Genomic DNA, 24536 nt, shown 5'->3' on the forward strand with positions numbered 1-24536 from the left:
CATTCATCTCAAAATCTTTTCTAATTTCCTTGCGATTTCTTCTTTGGCCCATTGATTATTTACGATAGTGGTTAATTTCTACATACTTGTGAATTTCCCAAATTTTCTTCTGCTGTTGATTTCTAATTTCATTCCACTGGTCAGAAAACATACTTTGTATAATTTCAGTACTTTTAAACTTTTATGGTTTATACTGAAGAATGTTCCATGTGCCCTTGAGAATAATGTGTAGTTGGGTGAAATGTTCTATAGAGGTCTGTGAGGCATAGTTGGTTTATAGTGTTGCTCACATCTTCTATTTCCTTATCAATCTTCTGCCTAGTTGTTCTATCCATTTTTGAAAGTGGGTTATACAAGTCTCCGATTATTACCGAATTGTCTTTCTCCCTTCAAGTCTGTCAGGTTTTGCTTCATGTATTTTGGGGCTCTGTTGTTAGTGCGTATACATTTATAATCATTACATCTTTCTAGTAAGATACAGTTATAATTTAATTATAATTATTATACCATTATAAAATGTCCTTTTTTGCCCAAAAAACTACTATTTTTTAATCAAAGTCTGTTTTATTGATATTAGTACAGCCACTCAAGTTCTTTTGGTTACTGTTTCCATGGTATATCTTTTTCTATCCTTTCAGTCTTTGACTCTCAAGAGAGTCTCTTGTAGACAGCATATAATTTGATTTTAAAAAATATCCATCTCTGTCTTTTGATTGGGGTGTTTAATCCATTTATATATAATATATACTTACCCATAAGGTAGGATTTATACCTGATATTTTTGCTCTTTGGTTTTCGAATGTCATGTCTTTGTTGTTCTATTCCTCTCTTACTGCCTTCTTTTGTGTTAAATCGATATTTTCTAGTGAACTTTTTAAATTCCCTTGTGTTTTTTTTGGTGATACTCTATTTTATAATAAGAAATATATATTTGATCTTTGTCCTTGTTCCTGGCACAGAGCTCCTAACACCCTTAGAAATTCCTAATGGAAGAGTGGCAAAGGTCTTTTTTTATGTTAATGAGGTGACTTTTGGAAAGCCCCTAAGTAACCTAAGGTTGAGGGCTGGCTGCCAGGGGAACGAACCATGTGATTAGAGGGTTGGAACTTTCAGGCCCACCTTGGACCTCCAGGGAGGGGAAAGGGGTTTGTCTTTTGAGTTCAATCACGTGGACAATGATTTAATCATTGTAATGAAACCTCCATAAAAACCCTAAAGGATGGGGTTTGGAGAGCTTCCAGGCTGGTGAACATGTGGAGGTGCTGGTAGACCGGTGCTCATGGAGACAGCATAGGAGCTTTGAGCCCTTTCTTCATACCTTGCCCTAAGCATCTCTCCCATCTGGTTGTTCTTGAGTTATATCCTTTTATAAAATAAACTAGTAATCTAATAATTTGAGTTCTATGAGCCATTCAAGCAAATTAATTGAACCCAAGGAAGGGTTTAAAGGAACCTACAGCTGGTTGGTCAGAAGCACAGGTGACAAGCTGGACTCGTGAGAGGTATCTGAAGGAGGGTGGGGGGCAGTCTTGTGGGACTAAGCCCTTAACCCTGGGATCTTATGCTATCTCCAGGTAGACAGTATCAGAGTTGAGTTGAATTGAATTAGAGGACACCCAGTTGGTGTTGGACAATTGCTTGGTGTGAGGAAAAACTCCACACAATCAAAATTGGGAGCAGAACCCCAGAGTTTTACTAGATTTTTTGGATTTATTCTGTTAGTGGCTGCTCTTGGAATTACAATTAGCATCTTAACTTAAAACACTCTACTTTGGATTCATACCCATTTAATTTCAGTATTGAGTAGTTAATAATTGCTCCAATATACTTTTCTGCCTCCACATTCTTTAGGGCTATTATTGTCATACAAATTACATCTTTATACATTATAAGTCCATCAACACAGCTTTATAGATATTGCTTTAGGCAATTGTCTTTTAGAAGAGAAAGGAGAGCTACAAACAAAAATACATTTATGCATCTTTTATAAAACTTGTGTAGTTACTTTTACCAGTGCTCTTTATTTCTTCATGTGGCTTTGAGTTAGTGTTAGCGGACTCTCATTAAAGCCTGAAGGACTTCCTTTAGTATTCCTCATAGGGAAGGTCTGGCAGGTGAAGAATCCTCTTATTTTTAATCTGGAAATGTCTTAATTTATCCTTTATTTTTGAAAGAGGATTTAGCTAGGTATAGAATTGTTGGTTGAGAGTCTTTTCTTTGAGCACTTTGAAGATATCATTCCACTGTCTTCCGGCCTTCATGTTTTCTGATGAAAAGCCAATGGTTAATTTTATTGAGGTACAGCAGTTTCTCTTAATATATGATTTTCAGTTCTTGTAAAGCCTTGGTTAAATGTCAGAATTCTAAAATTCATTGATTTTAGTGGTTTTGCCTAGATTTTCATTGTTTTAGAGGGAGAGTGAGTTAAATAAGGTCCTTACTCTGCCATTTTGGCAGTTGATCTCTTGTTTCATACTGTTTCAATTATTTTAGATGGCATGTTTTAATATCTTGTAAAGCAATTTTCCTTTAATAATTATTTTTCTAGAATTTTGTAACTATTCTTGCCTGTTTGGCTAATTTTTTAGCTGAATGTTAGAATCATTTGTTCAAGCTCCAAAAATAACTTCTACTCTAATACTGTCAGCAAACTTACTGAATTTTTTTCATGTAGATGCCATTGTATTTTCCCTAGGCATTTAGAAATTTTGTTGTAACTGTGAACTGGGATTAATATGCCATGTTATTTTTTTAATATAAGGCAAATATTTTCTAGAGGGGAAGAAAAACTACTCATTTATATACCTAAAATTAATGAAGTCAGGAGGGCTCATTATAAAGGTGAGAGGTTTGCTATTTTTCTTCTTTGAAGAAACAGAATATCTTTGCCCAAGTTAAATCTTAAGCAGAACCTCAATACATAAAAAATAAACGAGTTGTCTGGTTGAAAAAGAGGTTGAGGGATGGTCCAAAGCACTGCCTGCTGTCTCCGCCGCGCTCCTCAGGCAGCCCCTGAGGCATTTGCCAACAACTGGCTGCTCGGTTCACTGTCACAGACAGAAGCCCGTCCATGGGCCCCTTAGCACGAGCTCTTGCTTTTTAGCACTTCATTCTACTTTAAGGTGTTTTCCACCTCTATTCAGTGACCACTAACACATCTGAGTTTCAATGAGATTCTGCCTCACTGACCTAGACCACTCCTATTTCTTGTCTGTCTCCTAAGTCAACAGAACAGGAGACTAAACATAAGCTTGAAGATGTGGTGGGTTCAAGAAAGAACATATGATTCCTGTGACACTTTGTCACTATCCCAACCTATGTTACAACAGAGAGAAATGTTTTGACTCTACCACTTAGAAATAAATACGGTGCCCAGTTTTCAACTAAATGAGTAGGTAGATTATATTATATATGAATTTTACTTCCACAGAGAATAGAGGGTGTTACAAAATAGCTGACATATAAGGAGGAACTGGGCCTGATGGGGCTTAGAACTATAAAACGAGAAGCATCTTTAAAATAAACATGCAAAAGAAAATCTGTGTTCTAAGTCTTTACAAAAGATCTTTTATTAATTAGTATTTTAGGATAAAGGAATTTTAAAAATAACTATGATACTTAAAAAACCCCAAAACTACTGTGTACTTAATGATGTTTCCAATTAGAAAAAACCCCTGAACCTTAAAGAACAGATTGCATAAAGCAGCTGGGGCTACAAGCGTGGAAGAAGATGGAGACCTGGTACGTGTGCAGCAGGAAGAGGCTTAAACACTGACCTTTTAAGCAAAAAGCAAAATGTACTATTTCAGTTTGTGAGACTAATTACTCAATGACATCAGATAGCAATTCCTCTTACAGAAGAGAACTGTTACTCTAATCCAGCCCATCTATTACCTTCTATGGCAATTTGTATGGCAACAAAATGAGATCCAGGATAGTTTCAGATCCAATTCAATTTCTAAAGGGTTGGCGCTAAGCAAAAATTTCAAGTAATCTATGCAGCATTTAAAAATAATTGAGAATTATGACAACTTAAATTACCTTCAGGAGGCGTTATCTTAAGATATAAAAGAAAGTTGGAGGTTTCAAAGGGAGCAGACACACTTACCTCAGGGAGTACAATCCACAAAGGCCAAAAGCCCAGGAGGGGAAGAGGAATAGATATTCAACTCCATACAACACTTGGCTGAACAGCATTCTAGGGAGGCTTACTAATTATAATTCAAAACTGTCAGTTACATTCTAATAATGAGTGTGTACTTCCCCCCCAAAATGATTTTCCTCTCAGAAGTAAAATCAGGAAAGAGACTGAGTTCTGGAAAGAAATGGCAAGGCTGAGTCCCAGGCACTCAAAGCGTGGATGCTGTCTTCCTCAACCCCGGGATGTGACTTGCATTCCCATGTTCTGCCTTACAGTCTCCTCTATAGGAAATATAATTTGTATTAATTTGTCCTTGGAAAAACCACAGTGGAGTCTCAGAACCTTCTGAGGCCATCAGTTTTTGTCCTTCAGTATCCTAAAGTCAGATAATCTCAACATCCAGAAATATCCTTTGATTTGTTCTTTCTCTGATATCTCGTGTCCTTGGGATCAAAGCCTCTTTCACTGGCACCAAATAAAGCCCAGTGAGGAGTTTTAGCCATATAATCCTCTGCACTGAAAGTTTTTGATCCACCGCTGTCTTCATACTCCTGGATGAGCTCCTGGAAGCGGTTATAATTGATCCATGTCCACCATTCTCTATCAATTTTAAACTGAAAAAGAAAAATGTCATCAGGTCAGAAGTAAAAACATCCATAAAATAATATCAAATAAATAAAAAATGAGCCTGATCTTTTCTCCCTATCATGTTAAAGAAAATTCTTTCATGCTCCAGATATGGCTCCATATCAAAGAAGAATGTACTACAGTCAAAAGAGTTTCTTTTCCCTTAGGACTGCGGCCATACTAGACCTAGAAGCCTCAACTGCTGAATAAAGAATACATCCTACAATTGAAAGTCAAGTTTATCTTGAGCAGTATCATTGAAAGAGGGTTAATTAAATTTTTTGGCATAATCATGTGTTAACGGCTGAGCTAATTCTAATTCCTCTTGTTGCCACTTTTCATCTGGTATGAATTTTCATAGTTGTGTTAGCAGCACCTAGTGGAATCCTTCTTATTACTAAACTTTGCTTGAGTTATTAATGAAGCTTTAATCAATGACTTCTAATTCTGAAATGCTAACTTAATGACTCAAACTAGCCTTTGTAGCCTAACATGGATACAGTATCTCATTAGTGGAAAGCCTTATAAGAATTTCAATTCAGAGGCCGGCCGAGTGGTTAAGTTTCTGCGCTCCACTTCGGTGGCCCAGGTTTTCACTGGATCCTGGGTGTGGACATGGCATCGCTCATCAAGCCATGCTGAGGTGGTGTTCCACATGCCACAGTGGAAGGACTCACAACTAAAGTATATAGCTATGTACTGGGGGGCTTTGGGAAGAAAGAAAAGAAAAAAAGATTGGCAACAGATGTTAGCTCAGGTGCCAATCATTTAAAAAAAAATTTTCAATAAAGGGGATCAATCCAATTTGTACTTTTTTAAGAAAACTGTTTCTCAAAAGTCACTGTAGAATAACGACCAGGGATGAAGAAAACAGAAAGTAAGTTGAGCACACTCTGAAGGAACAACTAATTGACCTGTGAAGGCTTTTAATTCAAAGCACCTATTTGGCATTCATTCGTGTAAATGTCTAATACATTGATACTTGATTTATAAACAGAAAAATTTTTCTGTTATGCCACTACCTTTTAAAAAACCCTTATTATGAGCCAAGTTAAGTAAAAATTTCATGTTCTAGCTGAGAAAAATATTGAAAATATATAGGTTCCTGGACTTGGAATATTAAAATATGCTGAATTTCAATGACATCTGATTTTTTTACCCAACAGCTAAGAGCTTTCTAGGGAAAAAAATGCTAAATAAGTAGAAAAGCTTAATCTATGTATGAATCATGAGAAATTTTCTTGTAAGAAGACCATTCTTTGAAATGGTGCCCCAAGGGCTCTATGAACTCTACAACCCAAGATGTAAACTCCCCATCTCTCTATCATTTACCCTCTCAAGACTGACCGCTCCCAAGCGTTTTCTATTACTGTGAAGGCAACTGCTGTCATCCCTAGGTGCTGGGACTCAAAACTAGAGTCAAAGGCGCTGCCCCCTTCCCTGGTCCCTCACGTCAAAAAAACGGCCAGGCCCCATAGTTTCTTCCTTAGCAGCATCTCTATGGCCGGTGCCCTGACCCTGCCCTAACACCGGTCCTTACTTCTGGGACTCAGCAACAGGCTTCCGGTTGATTGATCTTCTGATTCCAGTTTTGGCTGCTTCCAACTTCTTCAGACTACCTGAGATTACTATGCCTACAGCAGCACAGAGCCCCATTATCTAGAACATACAGTCTAAATATCAAATCTCTATCGGGAGGCTCTTCATGAGCTGCCCACCTTTCATGTGACTCCCATGCTGTTCCCTCTGTTTGAGTAACACTTACTTATGCCACAGGTCCCCTCATAAATGTCCTTTGCTCTGGTAAGTCTTCCCGAATCCCTTTAGACTATGACAGTTCCCCTGCCACAAGACCTCACTGTAACCCGAACTTGTCTGACAGCATATTATAATTGTTTCTGTAGTTACCTCCCTTATTCCACCCTACCCTGCTAAGACTACTGGCTTTGTGAATACAACTGACTTATTGTAATTTATACCATCACTTAGGACATACGAGGGCCTAGGCTCTTCCTCCTCACCTCTGAACAAAGCTAAAAGACCACATAACGAAAACCATTTCCACCTGTTCCACTGACATCTTGAGAGACAGGATGGAATTTTGCTCCTATTGGCTCCACAGAATAGTATGGACTGTTTTCACAGTGTATTCATGATAGAAGGCCTGATACTTACACGTGACTGGAAGTGGGGTTACTTTCCAACTAGTGCAGGAGTAATCATCATTAACGTGTATGACAGTAAAATGAGGCTGATAATGATGCCTACTTTTTATTCCTCCTTGCTATTAACATTTATAGAGTGCCAACTATGGACTTGGCCCAGTCAGACATTTTAAAAATAATTATAACATAACGTGGTGTGTGCAGTGAATGCAGTTATGCACAAGGCACTTCGGGAGTACAGAGAAAGAGTAAATCACACCCACCCCCCAGGAGCTTGGTCCTGCTAGAAGAATCCTTTTGGGGGCTCCTTGCTTTACTTTCTGAGTAAAACAGATAACCATAGTCTCCTCTTCCCTACGACTTTCTCTTTTTGAGTTTGGATCTCTAGGTCTGAAGTCTGACCCCTCAGGGTCCACAATCCTGGTGTTCTTTTTCCCCTCAAACTCTAACAGTAATGACTTGCCATGGATGGTCTAAGATGGACTAAAAGATTACCTTGGACTAGAGCAATAGACTTAAAATCTTTTTTTTTTTTTTTTTTTTTACCACAATCTACAGTAAGAAATACATTTTAAATTTCAATCTAGAACACACACACATACTCTGGAAACATAATTTTCACAAAACTACAGGCAATGTATTTCATTTAAAAAATTGCTGGCTGCAATCCATTAAATTGATTTCCTAATTCTAACACAGTTTGAAGAAGATCTGGTGTCTTCCGACTACAAAACTCTATGCTGGCTTAAAATGGGAGAAATCAGTTGCACAGATATGACAATTCTAAGTTAATATCTGACAACTGATAACTCTGATTGCCAATGTCTAGGAAAACAAATGAGAAGACCAAGTAAATGTAACACAAAGTAGGCGTACTAGTCTGCTTGGGCTGCCATAACAAAATACCACAGATTGGGTGCCTTAAACAACAAAAATTAATTTTCTCACAGCTCTGTATGCCAGAAGTCTAAGATGAAGGTTCCAGCAGATAGCCATGATCTCACTATGGCTTCATATTGCTTTTTCATGGGGGGTGGTGGGTGTGTGTGGGGGGGTGCTCTCTGGATCTCTTCTTATAAGAACATCAATCCTAGCAGATCAGGGTCTCACCCTTATGACCTCATTTAACCTCAGTTACTTCCTTAGAGGCCCCATCTCAAATAAAGCCACAGTGGGGGTTAGGACTTCAACATTTGAATTTTCAAGGGACATAAAAAAATTCAGACTATAAGAGTAGGTTATTCTTAAATTAACGGTGAGCTATCAGCTCCCTTCAACAAAACTGAATCTATGTATGCCCCTCTTAAGACAATCTGAGAATAATCACATTGAATAATATGCTCAGAAAAAGTCTTAACTGTTTCATGCAAAAGGCAGAAGCTAAAAGGGCAAATCTTAGTATGACTGGCACAAAAATAATGCTGAAAGACAGAGCTGCACAACCAGAGGAATAAAACCCCAAATCACAAAATTTGAGGTTAAGTATGCTGAGACATGAGGTCCTCCTGCTTCAAGAACTCCTCCAATCCAACAGCAAGGGAAGAGGCAAATCTTTGCAGAATTACAAATAAACTCAAAAGGTCACAGATGATCCCAAAACCACAGCACGAGCACAACAAGGTACAGCCCTGCCTCAATAAAGCCAGGCTCCTAAGGATCTGTGGCCTTGCTGGCCAGACGAGCCAGCATCCAGAACACACAAACTGCTACACACGAGGTCTTGTTCTCATTATTTCTCATCTTTCATACAGGGAAAAATCTCCCTATGCAGAATAATGACAACATAGGTTCTTCGTTATTTTAAATGTTCAAAAAGATTCTATTAAAGATGGCAGATTAAGCACATACATTTACTTTCCTTTCTTCTTGAAATTTCACTAAAATGACAGTAAAGGCAATAGATATGTAACCTATAAAACCAAAGAGATCAGGAGAGAAGAAAATAGTATCAAACTTTTAGAAGCTAAAAAGATGATGAATGACCAATAACTGGCTTAGCAGACCCAAAAGAGCTGAATCCTAAGCTAGCAAATGAAGACAAGATTCAACCCAATTTATGCTTCACAATTCCCCAAAGGCTCAGAAACTGGTGGCACCAGTCACCCTTGGAGGTGAGGGTAGAGAAGACACCAAGCTTCCCCCCAAAAAACCCAAAGATAGGTTTACATTCTATTTAAGAAATAGAATCCCAAGTTCCTGACACAGCTGAGCAGCTGCCTTGCCTACACCCTGACACCCAACAGAAGACAGGAGGTTTATTCTCAGAAGACAACAAAAGAAAATCTATGGACAATGGGATATCAAGTAGAGTGGAGAACAGGGCTATTATACTGATAATGGGGGATTAGAACAGCCCTATCATTCCGTACCTGCTTCCCGACCTCTGGTACCATTCACGTTGGGGAAAATTCCAGGATCCTTCTGACCAGCCCCAGAAGACTGACTGAAAGATACTGTTTGGGTTCCCTAAGGAAATAACCCAGCTGGATTTCTCTAAGATAAAGTCAAACCCCACCTATGCACTTAGGACTCCCAATATGCTTTTCAATCTCCCACTTAAATATGAGCAGCAAACTAACCATCCTTCTAACTAGAGATAAAAAGAAAAAGAAAAGAGTAACAGATAAATAGATACTATGCAGGGAGAAAACAACAAACAAAACAAAACAAAATAAAAACCCAAACAACTAACCTAAAACAACTTATCCTCAAGAAATGAGAGAAGATACTGTATCCATAAAAAAAGCTATGCTAGAAAAAGGAACACTCAAAGAATAAAAAGACCTTAGATTTTTAAAACTATAGGAACAGAAATGAAGGATTCATGAGAAAAGTTAAGAAAATAAAATTTAAAAAATTTCCTAGCATGTAGAGTAAAAAAGTAAGATAGAAACTAGGAGAAAAAAATTTAAAAAAATTAAAGGGCTTGCCCAAGAGGCCCAATTGTAAAATAATAAGAGTTTGTGAAATAAAGGAGAAAAATAGGAGGGAGTAAATCCTCAATAAAATAACTCTGGAAAAATTTTAAGAAGTGAAGGCCATGAGTTTCCAGATTAAAGGGGGCCACAATGGATAAAAACAGAAACCTGTCTGAGGCACATCTCAGTGAAGTTTCAAACAATAGAGACAAAGATACATGAAACAAGGAAAGAATGGCCATATACAAAGGATTAAGAATCAGAATGCCTTCAGAGTTCTCAACAACTACAGGCACATCTCATTTCATTGTGTTTTCCACAAATTGCGTTTTTTACAATACCCTCCCCACCAGCAAAAAGACTATGACTCAATGAAGGCTCAGATGATAGTTAGCATTTTTTAGCAACAAAGTATTTTTAAATTAAGGTATGTACATTGTTTTTTAGACATAATGCTTTTGCACACTTAGACTACAGTATAGTGTAAACATAACTTTTTTTTTTGAGGAAGATTGGCCCTGAGCTAACATCTGTGGCCATATTCCTCTACTTTATATGGAGGACGCTTGGCACAGCATGGCTTGATAAGCTGTGGGACCACGCCTGGGATCTGAACCAGCAAACCGCTGAAACAGAGTACGTGAACTTAGCTGCTATGCCACTGGGCCAGCCCCCAAACATAACTTTTATATGCAGTGAGAAACCAAAAAATTCACGTGACTTGCTTTATTGCAGTATTTGCTTAATTTTGGTGGTCTGAAACTGAGCCTGCAATATCTCCAAGGTATGCCTATACACTAAAAGACAGTGGCGCAAACTGCACAGGGAAAATAGTCCAACTTAGAATTCTATATCCAGCAAAACTATCAATCAAGCATTTGGGAGAATAAAAACATTTTTAGACATTCAAGATCTCAATGAATTGCACCTCTTACGTACCCTGTCTCAGGAAACTACTGGAGGATGCTTTGCCTGAATGAGAAAGTAAATCAAAAAGAGAATGTGATCCCAGAAACAAGATATCTCATACAGCGGGGAGCTGAAAGAAATCCCAGTATGACACCTGTGTATCCAAAGTGGGTGAGTCAGAAGCTGCCTCTGGAGAGTCTCCTTTAAAAAGGTGAATCTGATAGAAAACCCAACACATATGAAAGTCTGAGAGGAGATACAGATGATGGCAGAGCCGGAGAGCTGATTTAACTAAAGAACACAGAAATCTAAACAAAGAAAAAATAAGATAAATATGAACTCTAAGGAAACCAAAAACTGTGCTGGAAACAAACAGCAATCATAAGAATTTTGATAAAACCAAAAAATAAAAGTTTAAAATAGTAATGATTAATCCATCCAAGCAAGGAAAGAGTCTATTATCAACAACCTAAGCCAACAAAGTAGGATGGAGGAAAGGAAAAGACTTGCATGAGAGAGGTAGTGAAAAATACTTTTGAAGTATCCTACTGTGTACTAGGCACTTGTGTATTCCACTTAACTAACATGTGCGGTTGGATTCCCAACTTTAAAACGAGGGCAAAAGTCCAAAAAAGCTAAGTAACAAACACACACTATCTGTGTACTATATCCTAAGGTGTCTATCCTCCGTAAGTGGAAGAGACAAGATTCAAATTCAAGGGTGTTCAAGAGCCCATGGTCATTACATTATCCCATGCTATCTGTTGGCTGTCAAATCAGAAAAATGACAGAACTAATAATAATCATCATGTCTTTCAAGTATTTCTGAACGTGAAGAGAGATTTTTTTTTTACCCCTAGACTTACTTATGTATAGTATTTCTAAGTTAACTCTGTTTAACTGATCTAAAAGTTACAGAAAATAATCTGTATATTCCAAATTCTTAGTGGACTTCAACATTTCTCAGCATAAAGTCTAAACGATGAGCCCACTCAGGTGAAGCACACTGTCTATTAATCATTTCTCTATCCAAGTACAGCACAACAGAGAATGTCTGGTCCAAGGCAAATGCAGGGGAACCAAAAGCTTTATATGCTGATCTCCAAAGGCAGCTTGCTCTGCCTTTGATTGGTTCTGTTTTATTTATACAGCTTTCATCCCTTCAAATAATAATTTGAAAACTGGCTCCTAACAGCCTAGGTAAGCACGTGGCTTCTTTTTGTGTAGATGAAGAACTGACTTCCCATCAGTTTCACTGTATCGTCCATATAGACAAGTCTATATAGAAGATCCACAGCTACTTCAAACTCAAAACGTCACAAATAAAAATTTTTACCATTTGGCCTACCCTATCCCCTGCTTCAACCATGCTCTGCTGAAGTTATCCCAATTTTTAAATTATAAATACCATGTAGTTACTGGAAAAGTACTAACAATTTAAAGGCATCATATTTCTATACATCCAAGAGTTAAAAAAAGGAGGAAATCCTCCATATAAGCTGAAAAGAGCAAATCAAAAGTTATTTATTAACATCACCATTGGAGGTATTTGGTACAAACACTCCTCCACATGATACTGTAGTATTCTTTACTGAACAATAAAATGATCAACAGCTTTAGGGAAGAGCCTTCATTAAGAGCCTGTGGATAGGCAAGGCACTATTCTGGATGCTTTATAAACATCATTTTCTGTAGCCATCAAAATAACCCTGTAAACAGAATTGCCCCTATTTTTCAGATAAGAAAAATGAGAAATGGTGAGGCTGGGATTTGAAAACAGATATACCAAAGTTCAGGAGTCTCCAAACCACCCCCACTTCTGCCACCAATTACAAATTTAGGGGTTCCTCAGCCCACCTTCAGGTTTGACAATTCACTACGGGGACCCAAAGAATTCACTGAAAGCTGTTCTACTCGCACATAGTATGGCTTATTACAGCATAAGGATACAGATTAAATATCAGCCAAGGGAAGAGGGACACGGAGCAGAGTCTAGGAGAGTTCCACGTACAGAGCTTTCAGTTGTCCTCTCCCAGTAGAGCCCTGGACAGTGCTAACTTCACCCAGCAGTGACATATGACAACAGACATGAAGTGCTGCCAACTGGGAAGTTCACCTGAGCCTTAGTGTCCAGAGTTTTTATTGAGAATGGTCACCTAGACATGGTTGATTGCCAAGTTGCTCACTTAGTTTCTAGCCTCTGTGGGAGTTGAGCAGATACTGTGTAGCCCAAAGTCCCCACCCTACATCACATGCTTAGTGTAAACTATCTAGTGTGTCCCAAAGCCCCCAGATAAACAAAGACACTTTTATCAGGCAGGACATTCCAAGAGCTCAGAGATCACCTCCTAGAAGCTGAGGGCAAAGGTCAGCCCTTTCTTTATGTAAAATTAATCCTTTACTGTACAATCAGACCTCAAAGCCCATATGTAACGAGCATAGTAGAATAATACAAAAATAAGAATCATACATATCATTTTCATTTTCACACACTGAAGAGGGGCTTTTATGTGATCTTAGTATCAATTATTTTTTAGTTGGGTCCTCCAAACCTACAGTAATACTTACAAACCAAACAAGCGGGAAAGTTCTGGTTAAAGGACAGAAGAGGGGCTCTGCTAGATTTTTTCATGACTCAGAAGTACATGTTAACTTGGAAGAAGCAGAGGAAGTTAGAGGGAGGTAGAGGGAGAAGTGCTTTTGGAATACAAAAAAAGAGTGTTACAGTAGTGCTTTTTGAATTTCTCAGATTTATGAGTTTTGTTCTTGCCTGTGCTGTTTGCTCTTTGGGTGAGAGGAGGCAAAGATCACAAACACAGACTTCAAAGTGCACCTGATTGCCTGCAACAGGGGAACACGGAGCAGAGTTGCCACCCTTTTCTGAGTTAACTGGTGACAAGTGTATTCATATGGCACAGCTGCCTGGGGAACCATTTTGAGAGACAAAACTACAACAATGTGATTGAATTCTAGATATGACCAAGTGCAATTAAAAAATGTTTTTATCTGGAAACTCAGTTTCTGGAGTTTCAATCTTAATCTCCAATTTTGCTGAGGTAGAGCTAAGTCCTCTCAGCAGTGTCACTAAAATGCCAATTTTCTGTGACATTTCTCTGAAAGCAATCATTGGGAGCATTCAGGCCTCTGATAAGAGTGACTTCCACATGTAACACCAAAGGAAAAGTATTCAGTCAGTAGGTCTTGTTAAGAAAATACTGCACAAAACCTAAATGGAGACACACCATTCCCTTCTTACTCCAAGAAAGGAAGGCACGGGGAGGTGATGGCTCTTCATCTCCTCCCTTTACAGATTGCAAGTTTATATATCGAAGAGGGACCCCTCTGTGATCAGTGCTTAATTACCTACAGGGTCTCAAATCTGGCAAAAACCTTCTCAGAGTTGATGATCTTGGAGGAGATCAAAGAGACAGCTGGTTGGTGAGCTGGGATAGAGGATTCTGCAGCTTGTTTCCAATCAACACTTCTCTTTCCCTATCTTGTCTGTAGCATTTGAGAAACAGTACAGTGTTGTGATCCAAAGTAGACTTTGCATTTTGAAAGATATGGGATTGAATTTTAACTGTGCCCTATTTGTCCTTGGACAAGACATGCACTCTCTTAGCCTGAGTTTCCTCCTTTGGAATATGAAGAAAAACAGTATTTATGACTCACAAAATTTTTGTAAGGATTAAATGAATTAAGGCACGTACAATGTTACCAAAGAGACCTTAATAAATGTTATTGGTTATTGAGTTTATCAGCAGACACTAAAACTAAAGAATGACAGAAGACATCTCATCAATGAGGAAAGATGCTGGAAGATAGCGAAAAGATTATGCTGGAAGATAAGAAGATAGGATCTTCAAAGTGCTAGGAGGAAATACCTCAACTTAGAGTTTCCTACTCTGATGATCTATCGTTCAAGAGCAAAAGTAAAACAAAGATGTTTCAGGGGAAAAAAAGATGAAGTTTACCACTCACTTCAGTGAGAAGGAAACTGCACCCAGCAGGAAGAACTGGGAGGCAAGAAGCAAAGGGGAACAAGAATGTGGGATCTATCCAGATCTATCGAAAGAAGCACTAACTGCAGGAAAGAGTGCTGGAGTCCTGGTATTGTGCTGAAGGAGGATAGCAATGTCGATTAACTTTAGAATTAAACTAAGTATAAATTTAAAAAACGTAAGAGTATAGGATTCTGGGAAGATGGTTAAGTAGCAAGGATCAGGAACACTTGTCCCTACCCTGACAAAAATTATACTGGCAGAATCTGTCTGATCTAACTATGTTGGAACTCTGAAATCTACTGAAGGCTTGCAATTTTGATGGGAAAGTTTGGACTATAAATTGCAGTCAATTTCAGTTTAGATTGGCAGCAGCTACCCATCTCCCACTTCCCACCCTCATGGCAGGCAGCCGTGAACATGTTCCTGGAGCAGCTTGTATGCAGCCTTGGGAGACAGAGTGAGCAGTAAGGACCCTAGTCCTCCAAATACTGGGGGTCTGTGTTCTGATCATTGATTGGCTGCTTCTGATCACAGAGATGTAAATGGATTAAACTCTCCAATCAAAAAACTGAGACTGGCAGAATGGATTAAAAAAACTCCACCAAAATCCAACTTTAGCTGTCTAAAAGAGGCTTATTTTATATCCAAACACAGAAATAGGCTGAAAGTGAAAGGACAGAAAAACATATTCCAGGTAAATAGTAACCAAAAGAGAGCAGGAGTGGCTATAGTATTATCACACAAAATAGACTTCAAATCAAAATGGTTACAAGAAACGAAGGACATTCTATGTTAATAAAAGGTTCAATACAGCAAGAAGATATAACAACTACGAACATTTATGTACCCAATCACGGATTATTAAAATATATGAAGCAGATAGTGACAGAATGGAAGAGAGGAATACAGAGTTCTACAATAATAGTTGGAGACTTAAATACCTCATTCTCAGCAATGGATAGAACAAGACAGAAGGTAAGTAAAAAAACAAAGGACTTGAACAATACAATAAGTCAACTAGATCTAACAGACATATAAAGAACATTCTGCCCCCAGACACAAAACAGACGTTCTTCTCAAGTGTACATGGGACATTTTCAGGATAGACCATATATTAGGCCACAAATTGTCTAAATGATTTTAAAAGACAGACATCATACAGTTGAAGTCTCTTCTTCAACCATAACAGGATAAAGTTAGACATCAATAACAGAAGGAAAACTGGAAAATGCAAAAATTTGTGGAAATTAAACAAAACGCTCTTAAATGGACCAAAGAAGAAATCACAAGGGAAATTAAAAAATTCTTAGATACTAATGAAAATGAAAATACAACATATCAAAACTTATGGGACATAGTAATAGTAGTACTAAGAGGAAAACTTATAGCTATAAGTGCTTACTTTAAAAAAGGAGAAAGACCTCAAATCAACAATCTAACTTTACAACTTAAGGAACTAGAAAAAGAACAAACTAAACCAAAAGCTAGCATAATGATAGAAATAATGTTAGTGCAGAGATAAACAAAACAGAGAACAGAAAAAGAGAAGGGAAAAAAAGTAGTGAAATCAAAAGCTTGTTCTTTGAAAAGATCAACAAAATTGACAATTCTTTGGCTAGACTGACTAAGAAAAAAAGAGAAAAGATTCTAGTAAAAAATTACTAGCATCAGAAATAAAAGTAGACTTACTACAAATTACACAGAAATAAAAAGGATTAAAAGAGAACACTATGAATGACTGTAGCCAACAAATTAGATAATCTAGATGAAATGGAAAAATTCCTAGAAATACAAAACCTACCAAGACAAAATCACAAAGATACAGAAAATCTCAATAGATCAATAACTAGCAAGGAGATTGAGTAAGTAATCAAGCATCTCCCAATAAAGAAAAGCCCTGGACCTGATGGTTCAACAGTGAGTTCTACCAAACTTTTAAACAAGGCCAATCTTTCTCAAACTTTTCCAAAAACTGAAGAGGAAGAAATACTTTCTAACTCAATCTATGAAGCCTGTATACCAAAGCCAGACAAAAACACTACAAGAAAAGAAAACCACATACAAATATCCCTCATGAACACTCATGCAAAAATCCTCAACAAAATAATATCAAACCAAATTCAACAGCATAGTAAAAGGATTATACACCATAGCTAAGTGGGGATTTATTCCTGGAATGCAAAGATGGTTCAACATATGAAAGTCAATCAATGTAATACACCACATTAACAGAAAGATGGGAAAAAACCCACATGATCATATCAAAGCATTTGACAAAATTTAACACCCTTTCATGATAAAAACACTCAACAAACTGGGAGTAGAAGGAAACTACCTTGACATAATAAAAGCCATATTTGAAAACACACCGTGAATATCAATGGTGAAAAATTGAAAGCTTTTCCTCTAAAAACAGTTAACAAGGCAAGCATGCCCACTTTCATCACTTCTATTCAACATACTACTGGAAGTCCTGCCAGAGCAATTAGGCAAGAAAAAGAAAGAAAAGGCATCCAAATAAGAAAAGAAGAAGCAAAATGATCTCTACTAGTAGACGATATGATCTTATATGCAGGTGAGTTTCCTTTTGTGAATTTGGCACTTGAGATTCCAAGTGCTGGTGAATGCTTGAGCTGAGCTGGTATCAGCAGCCATACCAGATGATATGAAAATGAAGAAGTAAAAGAAACTGAGAGACAGAGAGAGAGAGAGAGGGAGAAAGGAAAAAGGGAGGGAGGCAGTCAGAAAGACTAACAGACAGGTGGATGTGAGGAGTGGCCTGACAGTTTCCTAGTTCCTTGTCTCAGACAGGTTCACTGGTGAATTCTACAAAATATTTAAAGAAGAAATAATATCAATCCTCCACTAACTATTCCAGAAAATAAAAGCAGAGGGAAAACTTCTTAACATGTTCTAGGAGAGAAGCATTACCCTATTACCAAAACAAGATAAAGGCATTACAACAAAGAAAAACCACAGAACAATAACTATCATGAACTACCAAGAGTAACTATCAGATATGTAAAAATCAAATCCAACAATATATAAAAAGAATTATACACCATGACCAGGTGGGATTTATTCCAGCTATGCAAGGCTGGTTCAACATTCAAAAATCAATTAATGTAGGGGGCTGGCCCCATGGCCGAGTGGTTAAGTTCGCGCGCTCCGCTGCAGGCGGCCCAGTGTTTCGTTAGTTTGAATCCTGGGCGCGGACATGGCACTGCTCATCAGACCACGCTGAGGCAGCGTCCCACATGCCACAACTAGAAGAACCCACAACGAAGAATACACTTTGGGGAGAAAAAGGAAAAAATAAAATCTTTAAAAAAAAAAAATCAATTAATGTAATCCATCACACCAACAGGTTAAAGAAGAAAAATCATATAATCACGATAGTTGTAGAAAAAGTATCTGACAAAAATCCAAATAGATTTACGAATAAAAACTCTCAGCAAACTAGGAATAGAGGGGAACTTCCTCAACCTGATAAACAACATCACCAAAAAAGCTACAGCTAACATCATACTCAATGGTGAGAAACTAGATGCTTTTTATCTCAAAACAAGGTAAAAATGTCTCCTTTCACCATTACTATTCAACATACTAGAAGTCCTAGCTAACACAGTAAGACAAGAAAAGGAAATAAAAGCTATACAGATTTGGAAGAAAGAAATAAAACTGTCTTTATGCACAGATGATATGATTAATCTATGTAGAAAATCCCAAAGAATCAGCCAACAACAAAAAACCTGCCTGGAACTAATATCAAGGTTGCAGGATACAAGGTTAATATATAAAAGCTAACTGTTTTCTTATATACCAGCAATAAACAACTGTAACTTGAAATTATAAACACAATACCATTGATATTAGCTTTAAAAAATGAAATACATATGCATAAATCTAAGAAAACATGTATAGGATCTATATACAAGAAGTAACTCTGCATATAGTTGTTTGATGAAACTATACGAAACTCTGATGAAAAAAACCATGGAAGATCTAATTAAATGGAGGAACATTCTATGTTCATGGATCAGAAGACTCAATATCAAGATGTCAATTTTTCCTAACTTGATCTGTGGATTCAATGCAATCCTAATCAAAATCCTAGCAAGCTAGTTTGTAGGTACTGACAAACTGATTCTAAAGTTTATATGGAAACGCAAAAGGCCTAGAATAGCCAACATAATAGTCAAGAAGATGAACAAGTTGGAGGACTGACACCATTCAACTTCAGACTTAGAATAAAACTATAGAAATCCAGACTGCATAGTACTGTTGAAAGAAGAGACACATAAATCAATGAAACAGAATAGAAAGACCAGGAAAAAAAAAGAAATCTAGATACGGATCTTACAGCTTTGAAAATGTACCTTAGACTTAAACATAAAATATAAAAGTATACAATATTCTAGAAGATAACAAAGGAAGAAATCTAGGTGACCTTGAGTTTGGAGATATAGTAGGATCCATGAAAGAAAAAACTGATAAGCTGAACTTTTTAAAAATTAAAAATGTTTGCTCTGAGAAAAGCACAGTTAAGAGAATAAAGAGTTAAGTCATAGACCAGGAGAAAATATTTGCAAAATGCATCTGATAAATGATTTGTATCCAAAATATTTAAAAAAACTCTTAAAATTCAGCAATGAGAAAACAACAAATCCAATTAAAAAATGGGTGAAAGATCTGAACAGACACCTTATCAAAGATGTACAGATGGCAAATAAGCATAAGAAAAGATGTTCATTCATCTTCAAGACATTACGCACTTCTCAAAGCCTACAGAACTTCATAGCACAAATACTGAACCTTAAAGTATGCAAATGAAAAAAAACCCACGTAGGAAGTCAGGAGACTCCCAGGAAGAGGTGGAGACTGTGACAAGAGAACCTAACTAAATTACAAATGTGTGAAATAATGGGGAGGGAGCGGAAAAGGTGCTGACCTAAGTAATTCTGGAAATGAGTGGAACCTGTAAGACTAAAGGGAAAAGGAACTACACATCAGCACTGTATTCCAGGGTTGAAAATTCTGATACTGAAATACATGTATACTGGAATTGAATGATTAAGTAAATAGATGACTGATCACAGGAGCTGGAGCTAGGCTTCTCATTGTTGGAGAACTTACAAATAAGGAGAGGAGGCTAGAATGATTCATGTGGTAATGGATTAGAGTTTGAGACATCAGTATGCTTAGCTTAATACATATAAAATGATTAGAAATATAACTATTTACAGACATGTGCATATACAAGGTTAGTATACACACATATATTTCGTTGCTCTGTCATCTGAGAGGGCCTAAAAGAAATGACACCTTAGTAGCAACAAGCACACTTTCACCCACATCTTGGTTTCTAACACCATTCTCCAATAAAATGAACAAAGGCTTCTGAGAGAAATGACTGATTCTAGGAATGGGGCAATAAATATACAAGAGGAGCCAGGAGCATCTTGTAGCACCGGAAAGTAAGAAGTGCTCAAAACAAATAAAAACAAATACCGCCCCCTGCCCCCCACCTCCACATTGATGGGAGCACCTCATAGGACCATGGGAGCCAACTAAAAGAGCTCCTAATGACTAAAGCTAGATCAATTTCAGCAAAAGAAAGTAGAATTGGATTACAACCTAAAGTATAAAATAAATATCCATGAGTCTATACTGATATAAAAAATGATTGAATAAATTAATAAATGGGAAGAAGAGATAAACCTGTGCAGAACAACTCTAAATAATTTATGTAGATATTCCACCCTCAAAGATATAGAGCCTAACTCTCACTCCTTAGATATGGGCTACATATAGTTGCTTCCTTCCAAAGAGTACACTGTACAGTAAGGGAGAAGGGAAGAGTAATTTTACAGTGGAGAATCCTGACAAACACTACCTCAGCTAGCTGATCCAGGTCAACATCAGTAGTTGTAAATAATGTTGATAGTATGCATCCTTAAAATGATGTGATGAAAATGGCACTTTACCTCTGTGACCTTTCTCCTAAAAACCCATAACCCAAGTCTTATGAGAAAAACATCAGACAAATTTCAGTAGTAGTGCATCCTACAAAAAACTTCATGAATACTCTTCAAAGCCATTAATATCATCAAAATCTGAGAAACTGTCATAGCCAAGAGGAACCTAAAGCGACATGACAACTAAATGTAATGTGTTATCCTAGATGGGATTCCAGAACAGAAAGAGGACATTAGGTAAAACTGAAGGAAATCTAAACAAACTGGGGACTTTAGTTAATAATGTATCAATATTGGTTCCTTAATTGTAACACATGTACTACACCAATGTAAGATATTAACAACAGGCCAAATCCAAGGTATACAGAAACCCTTTTTCTGTAAATTGAAACTGTTCTAAAACACAAAGTCCATGCTTTTACAAAGTAAAGAATTAAGTTTCAAAACAATGCTATATGGATTCTGCAAGCTATATATATATAACCTACCACTTGGTTTCCACAGGCAGTGATATATTTTAATAGGATATCACCAATATGTAGAAGGAACTATTTCTCAACTAAAATGATCAAAATGTATTGGATTCACCAGGGTCTTAATGGCTTGCAGACTGATAGGACCAAGGTTACATTTAAGCTGCTAGACTGGAAACCCAAAAGCAGAGGGCTGACTGTAACTTCTTATCCTCAGTGACCCCTCCAAAGCACACAGGTCCGCCCTCCTCCTGTAGACCGCCTCCTGCAGGCAACTGTTGTCATGTCTTTGTTCCTTTAGCTCAACTTTGGAACAAAAATATGCTGACTTATTCATCTTAATGTGAGTCTATTACGTCTTTCCTTTGTTCAAAGTCAGAGAAACTCACTGAACTTTCTACTCCCATGTACTTTCCCATCTACTAAGGAGCCTGCCCTCTCATCTATAGCAGAAACTCCTTTATCTAGAGTCTAAACATCACTTCTAAATGACAAAATTGTTCTGCAGAGATAATAAAAATAATCATCCATGTAAAAACTATTCCACTATAATAATTAAGAAGTGCTTTGCATGTGGTATGGCAATGACAAGATCACTGCACTGCAAAACACCACAGGGTATGGACAGAGTAATAAATATTAAATGGATTCTCCAGAGGCTATTTCATGTTGTGAAAGTCTCACAAATTTAATGTAGGATCTTTAAAGGTCATCTAAATGTAAGTATTCAACCAATGCTTGGGATCGCCTGAGAATTTTTTTTTAAGATTACCTTACATTTGGGTCTATACAGTATCCTGGATCAGAGGAAATTTCAAATTTTTGAAGAGGGTAAAGAAAGAAATGCCACAATTGGGGGATTTTCAATGTTCCACTTTATGAAGTGTTCTTATTTCTGCTAGTCAACTTTGCTAGAAGAAAAAATATATAGTACAATAATAAGACAGACTTGCAACAAACATGGATGGGCATCAGTTCATGCTGCTGAAAAAGAGAGAGGAATGGTGACTGAGAAAACAACTAGATTAACAACCAGCAGGTCACTAATGGCCTTTAAAATAGCAAACTCAGTAGAATAAACATTTATTGAATAAATGAGTGCATGAATGATAAGAAGGAAGGAAGGTACTAAAATGGGCAAGATGGAACAATGTCTCTGATTAAGACAATTAAAAAGGAAAGCAGATGAAGGTGAAGAGGTGGTTAATTCACTAAGCAAACACTGAGAATGTAAAATGTTCTAGGTACTCCAGGAAGTGCTGGGGACGATGGTCCTTGTGTCCCAGGAACCCACAGCTTTTTAGAGAAGGCAGCTTTATATACGTGCATACAGATTTGAGAGAAGTGGTCTCCAAGGAGATATTTCTTCTACAGTTTTACAGAGCAGAAATTTGCCCAGTCAATTGGGGTGCGGTGAGGTACTGCGGGCATTTCTGCCAGAAGACGTATCTTGGGGACATGCACAGAGGAAAAAGAAACAACATGGCAGTGCCTTGTAAAGTACCAGGGAGTGCACATGAAATGAAGCTGAAAAGGACTTGATTGTGAAGGCCATTACAAAGCAAATGAAATGTTTTTTCTCTTGAATGTTCTGTGAGATATTTCAAAAGTATAGCAGAGAAACAGCAGGCTTGGGATTGGCAGCATAAACAATGAGGAGGTTGTACAGTCGATATAACCTGTCAGTTATTTATGCACCAAATTATGTTTTGTGGATTCATCTAGTTTATAGGTTTTGCTTTGCTTTTCGATTTTTTCAGTTTCTTTCCTTTGTCTTTTAGTTGTATTTCTGCTTTTAGTACCTTTAAAGGGGTATTTATTTTTTTTGCATGCAGTGAAGTTTTACATTTTTAAAAATATTTTTTATTAAGGTAACACTGGTTTATAACATTACATAAATTTCAAGTGTACATGATTATATATGGACTTCTGTATAGACTACATCATGTTCACCACCAAAAGGCTAGTTGCTATCTGTCACAGTACATACGTAACCCTTTGCCACTTTTGCCCTCCCCTCACTCCCTTCCACAATCTGTTCTCCGTTACCTATGTGTTTGTTTATCTTCCACACATGAGTAAAGTCATATAGTAATTCTCTTTCTCCATCTGATTTATTTCACTTAGCATAACACCCTTAAGGTCCATCCATCTTGTTACAAATGCCACAATTTCATCTTTTCTTTTGGCTGAGTGGTATTCCATTCTATGTATATACCACATCTTCTTTATACATTCATCCCTTGATGGGCACGTGGGTTGCTTCCAAGTCTTGGCTATTGTAAACAATGCTGAAAAAAAAAAACCAGGGGTGCATATATCTTTTTGAATTAGTGTTTTTGTGTTCTTTGAGTAAATATCCAGAAGTGGAATACCTGGATTGTGTGGTAGTTCTATTTTTAATTTTTGAGGACTCTCCATATTGTTTTCCATAGTGCTGCACCAATTTACATTTCCACTAGCAGTGTATCAGTGTTCCCTTTTATCAACATCCTCTCTAACACTTATTATTTCCAGTCTTTTTAATAATAGCCATTCTGATGGGTGTAAGGTGATATCTCTTTGTGGTTTTGATTTGCATTTCCCTAATAGTAATATTGAACATATTTTCATGTATGTATTTTTTCTGCACATATTCTTTGGGAAAATGTCTGTTCAGATCCTCTGCCCATTTTTTAATTGGGTAGTTCATTTTTTTGCTGTTCAGTTGTATGAGTTCTTTATTTATTTTAGATACTAATCTCTTACTGGATATATGATTTGCAAATATCTTCTCCCAACTGGTAGGTTGTCTTTTTGTTTGGTTGAGCATTTCCTTTGCTGGAAGAAGCTTTTTAGTTTGATGTAGTCCCATTTGTTTGTTTTTTCTTTTGTTCCCCTTGTCCAAGGAGACATAACCAAAAAGATATTGCTAAGACCTTTGTCAAAGTGCGTACTGCCTATGTTTTCTAGGAGTTTTAGGGTTTCAGTTCTTACATTCAAGTCTTTAATACATTTTGAGTTAATTTTTGTGTATGGTGTACAACAGTGGTCTAATTTCATTATCTGCATGTGGCTGTCCAGTTTTCCCAGCACTATTTATTAAAAAGACGTTCCTTTCTCCATTGTATGTTGTTGGCTGCTTTGTCAAAAATTAGCTGTCCATAAATGTGTGAGTTTATTTCTGGGTTCTTGATTGTGTTCCACTGATCTGCACGTCTGTTTTGTGCCAGTACCACGATGTTTTGATTACTCTACCTTTGTAGTACACTTTGGTAACAGGGAGTGTGATACCTCCAGCTTTGTTCTTTTTTCTCAGGATTCCTTTGGCTATCCGGGGTC

General features: G+C 37.2%; 1 protein-coding gene across 11 annotated transcripts in view; it reads right to left on the reverse strand.

Annotated features, from left to right (window-relative positions):
• Positions 1-3540: 3540 nt before the first annotated feature.
• The window catches only part of LOC100062082 (S-adenosyl-L-methionine-dependent tRNA 4-demethylwyosine synthase TYW1), a 214316-nt gene continuing 193320 nt past the window's right edge, over positions 3541-24536 (reverse strand). For all 11 annotated transcript variants that reach the window (XR_011424631.1, XR_011424630.1, XM_070231776.1 and 8 more), the window contains one exon: positions 3541-4755. Coding sequence is in view for 9 of the 11 variants with exons in the window: in XM_070231776.1 (XP_070087877.1) it covers positions 4534-4755 (222 nt within the window). In the remaining 2 variants the exon portion in view is untranslated. The remainder of the gene's footprint in view (positions 4756-24536) is intronic.

The sequence above is a fragment of the Equus caballus genome, chromosome 13 (genome assembly GCF_041296265.1).
Source record: "Equus caballus isolate H_3958 breed thoroughbred chromosome 13, TB-T2T, whole genome shotgun sequence".
Classification (NCBI taxonomy): domain Eukaryota; kingdom Metazoa; phylum Chordata; class Mammalia; order Perissodactyla; family Equidae; genus Equus; species Equus caballus.